This window comes from Manacus vitellinus, unplaced genomic scaffold, assembly GCF_001715985.3.
Source record: "Manacus vitellinus isolate BGI_N305 unplaced genomic scaffold, ASM171598v3 scaffold_121_pilon, whole genome shotgun sequence".
Taxonomy (NCBI): domain Eukaryota; kingdom Metazoa; phylum Chordata; class Aves; order Passeriformes; family Pipridae; genus Manacus; species Manacus vitellinus.
The window spans coordinates 369,413-373,547 of NW_021938903.1; the positions used below are offsets into that span (position 1 = coordinate 369,413).

The 4,135-nt window shown below is 51.9% G+C and overlaps 1 protein-coding gene across 1 annotated transcript in view; it reads right to left on the bottom strand.

Annotated features, from left to right (window-relative positions):
• TIMM17A (translocase of inner mitochondrial membrane 17A) overlaps positions 1 to 940 on the bottom strand; it is a gene marked incomplete at its 5' end in the record, with an annotated part of 4,704 nt that extends 3,764 nt beyond the window's left edge. Inside the window, one exon of the mRNA XM_029965876.1 lies at positions 818 to 940. Within this exon, the coding sequence (XP_029821736.1) occupies positions 818 to 940 (123 nt within the window). The remainder of the gene's footprint in view (positions 1 to 817) is intronic.
• Between the last annotated feature and the right edge of the window lie 3,195 nt (positions 941 to 4,135).

Genomic DNA, 4,135 nt, shown 5'->3' on the forward strand with positions numbered 1-4,135 from the left:
GCAGCGATTCCAGGCTCCAGGGAGGATACGGAGCCCAGGTGGGGACCAGAAGGGGCAGTAAAACCACATTAAACCACATTTTCGGCTCTTGTTTTTCCATCTCTTTCATTGGTTTTTTTATTCATGTCTTCGGTTTTGTTCCCCATTCCCGTTTTCCCAGCAATCCAACCACCTGTCCCAAACTCGGGTGTTCAGTTGGGATATTCAGTTCTTGTTCCTGAGCTTTAAACCCGGAGCTGAGCCTTGCAGAGCCCAGCATCAAATGTGCCAGAGTTACAGTTGAACACATTTCCCCCCATTTCCATGAGATTTAAAGGATTGTTAATGAAATGGGAACAAAATTGGTAAGGATTAAATAAGAAATGGTAATAAAATGGTAACAATTAAATTAAAAATTGTGATAAAATGGTAAGGATTAAATAAAAATTGGTAATGAAATGGTAACAAAAATGGTAAGGATTAAATAAAAATGGTAAAAAAATGGTATGGATTAAATAAAAATTGGTAATATAATGGTAATGATTAAATAAAAAGTGTTAATAAAATGGTATGGATTAAATAAAAAATGGTAATAAAATGGTGATAAAATGGTAAGGATTAAATAAAACAAGTTAAAATGGTACAAAAACTGGTCCTGACTGAATAAGGGTAACTAAGGAATTGTCCAGGGGAGGCAGAGCTCTGAGCCAGGAGATGGGACCCTGAGCCGGGACAGCCCCTCCTGGCCTGGATTAAGGTCATGGATCAGCCCCATCCCCTGATGTTCCCCCTTCCCCTTGGCTCCCACATTCCCTGGGAAGGGTAGGACTTCACTCACCACTGGAGAATTCCGGAAGCCCTTGATGGCCTGGAAGATCCCCCCTCCGATGGCCCCCATGGTGAAGGCCCCTCCGCAGTCATCCACGATCCTCCAGGGACTGTGGGAACAACGGGGTGGGAATGGGGAATGTCAGTCTGGGAATGGGGAATGCCAGCCTGGGAAAGGACTGGGACAGGGCAGCGCCCAGGCCCTGCCGGGACTGGGGTGGAGATCCGCCCCAATTCCAACAGAACCTAGGGCATACTGCAGCAAACACTGCCCCACATCCAACAAAACCCAGGGAATACTGCAGCAAACCAACCCAACTTTGCCATTTCATCCCCCCTTCCAACGTCCCTGGAGCAGGAAGGATCCAATATCCAGAATTTCCCACACTCCTGAACTTTTCCCCACTACCCACACAAGACAGAGACATGTTTCCATCATAGAAAAGTGCAGAATTCCAGCTCTGCCCTACGTCCATCACATTCCCTGATCCCACTCTTGTCCTGTTCTATGGAAAACTGAAGGGTCAAATTCCCTGAGATTCCAACGTCCTTGAAGAAGGACGTGTGAACCCCTCACACTTCTCATCAGCTCTGCTTATTTAACTGAGACTCCCAAGCCAGCTTTGTTAGGCTGGGACGGTTTTTCCTGGTGCATCCTGGATCCCTGAAGTCCATTCCCACCAAACACAGCTCCCAGAGGAGCAGCAGCCACAACTCCTGCTCCAGAATCCTGCGCAGGAGCCCCTTCCTGCTGGGAACACCATCAGCCCTGGCAGGTGAGTCTCAGTTTGGTGCTCAGAACCTCTGCCCAGCACTGGAGCCTTGTGACACTAAACCCAGCTCCTACACTAGGCCAGGCCTAAGCTGCCAATAACCCCTGTTGTCCCTGGGGGATCCCAGAGCACAAAATAACAAACTCCTTGGGGTTTTTTTCATCCTGCAGCCAAATGTTCCAGCCCAGCACGGGGGGGTTTAACTCCTGCACTGCCAAGAGTCAGGAAATGCAGGAAAACTCAGCTCCAACACCAGTCAGGGTCCCAAAGGTGACCCCCACGGCAGGATCAGGGATTTCTGGTTTCTCTGGGAATGGGGGTGTCCCTGAGGATCCCCACAGCTCCTGCCCGTGGGGACACGGACCCCAACCCTCCTCCAGAGCACCCAGCGAGGAGGGGGTGAAGATGAGGAGGGGGCTGAGGATGGGGGGGAACTGAGGATGATGATGGGAGTCCCTGGATGAGGGAAGGCTGTAGATGAGGAGGGGCTGAGGCCGAGGAAGGGCTGAGCAGTGACAAACCTCTCCTCTGTCCCAGCCCCCCGTCCTGCAGACTTTGTCCCAGGGTGTTTTTTCCCTGCACACACACTCTGATTTGCAGTCCCTCCTCCTGCCCATGACCTACTTTGGGATCTCTCCCTCCCTGCACCCCTGACCCAGGGCACTCCTGTGGGCACAGGGGACACTTGGCTTGGGCACCCTGGCTTGTCCCCAGTACCACCCCCATCCAGATCCCATCCCCACCCCATGGATTTTATCCTTCCTCCCGTTCTGTTTCTGTGCCCTGCTCTCATCCCATCTCACCTCCTCACGACCCCCTCCACCCCGACCGAATTCAATAATTCAGTTTATTTTCCTTCCTCTCCTTCCTGCTCTTAATGCCCAGGAAAAGGTTCCAGGCACACTGCTGTCAGAGATGCCAAGATGAAAAGCAACTCAAGTGTTCCTTCCCAGGGATTTTCTGCTGTTTTGTTCTCAGGTCTCCCAGTGCAGGTTTTGATCTCCTCTGTTATGAATAAAACATCTCACCCCAACTCTCCCCCTTCCTTAACTCAGTGATCTCCTTAAAAGGCCTTTTGGAAATCTAAATGGATTATGTGGAATGGGCTTCTCTTACCCGCAAAGTCATGGCATTCCAATTAACCAAATCACTCATTAACGAGCCTCATTAACGAGCCCCCAATCATGGAAGGCTCCCCTCCACTCCTCCCCTCTTTAACCTCATCAGCTGTTGCCTTTTGGGTTCTTCATTTTCATCTTAAACTCCTCCCCAAGCCTGAGCAGCTTTTAAAGGAGAGAGCCCCTCTTTGATGCCAGCATAGCCCCCTCCCTCAGGGCTGACCCACAGCCCTGCCAAGCCCAAGCACTGCCTGACCTGCTGAAGGAGCAGAGGAGAGGAGAAGAGATTATTCCATTATTAATTTACCACTTCTCTCCAAGCCTAATGTTACAGGGAATTGTTCCCCTGACTCTGCAGGGAAGGGATGTGGGGGATGAGGTCGGGTTCCTGCTCCTCACGGCACCAGGGATTGCTCAGAGACAGCAGGGCAGAGGCCAGGACTCCATTTATCCCTCCAAGCCCCAGGGAATCCTGCAGCTCTCCAAAGAGCTGGAAAACTACTGGGATCGGAGTCTAGATAAACAAAGGGGACTTTTCTCCCCAGGGAAGCAGCCTGAGCCCAGGCAGAGCAGCTGCTGGAGTTGGATAAAGGGACAGGACACAGGGGACCTCGACAGCCCCACACAGCAGTAGGGTAAGGGAGAAGCCTCAGCCCATGCCAGGGGAAGCTCAGGATGGACATCAGGAGGAATTTCCTCATGGAAAAGGTGGTCAGGCACTGGAATGGGCTGCCCAGGGAAGTTTGGAGTCCCCCTCCCTGGAGGTGTCCAAGGATGTGGCACTCAGTGCTCTGGGCTGGGATCGGGCGCAGCTCGGACTCGATGGGCTGGGAGGGCTTTTCCAACCTCGGGATTCTGGGATTAGCTGGAGCCCACGGCAAACTATCAATAAACACAATTTATTTTGCTCGTGTCCCAGAATTTGTGCTGTGGAAAGGCCGGGCCTGACTCTCATGGAGAAAGTTAACACGTGGTAACAGAGTGACTGGTAAAGTTTGGGAAAAGCCTCAAGAACAGCCCCAGGTCTCTGTTTGCAGAGCTGAGCGCAACCATGGAATTCCAGGATGGTTTGGGTGGGAAGGGACCTTAAATCCCATCCCATGGGCAGGGACATCTCCCACCATCACAGGCTGCTCCGACCTGGCCTTGGACACTTCCAGGCATGGGACAGCCACAGCTTCCCTGGAAATTCCATCCCAGCCCCTCCCAGGGAAGGATTCCTTCCCAATATCCCATCTAACCCTCCTTCTGGCAGTGGGAAGCCATTCCTCTTGTCCTGTCCCTCCACCCCTTGTCCCAGGTCCCTTCCCATGCTGATAAAGCTGCTCAGGACTCTGTAACCCTGAGCCCGAGTTTGCATTTAAACCTTTTATTGCTGCAAATAAAACCTCTGAGCTGCCACTGACGTGGCTGTGGAAGTCCACAGGGACAGCACCG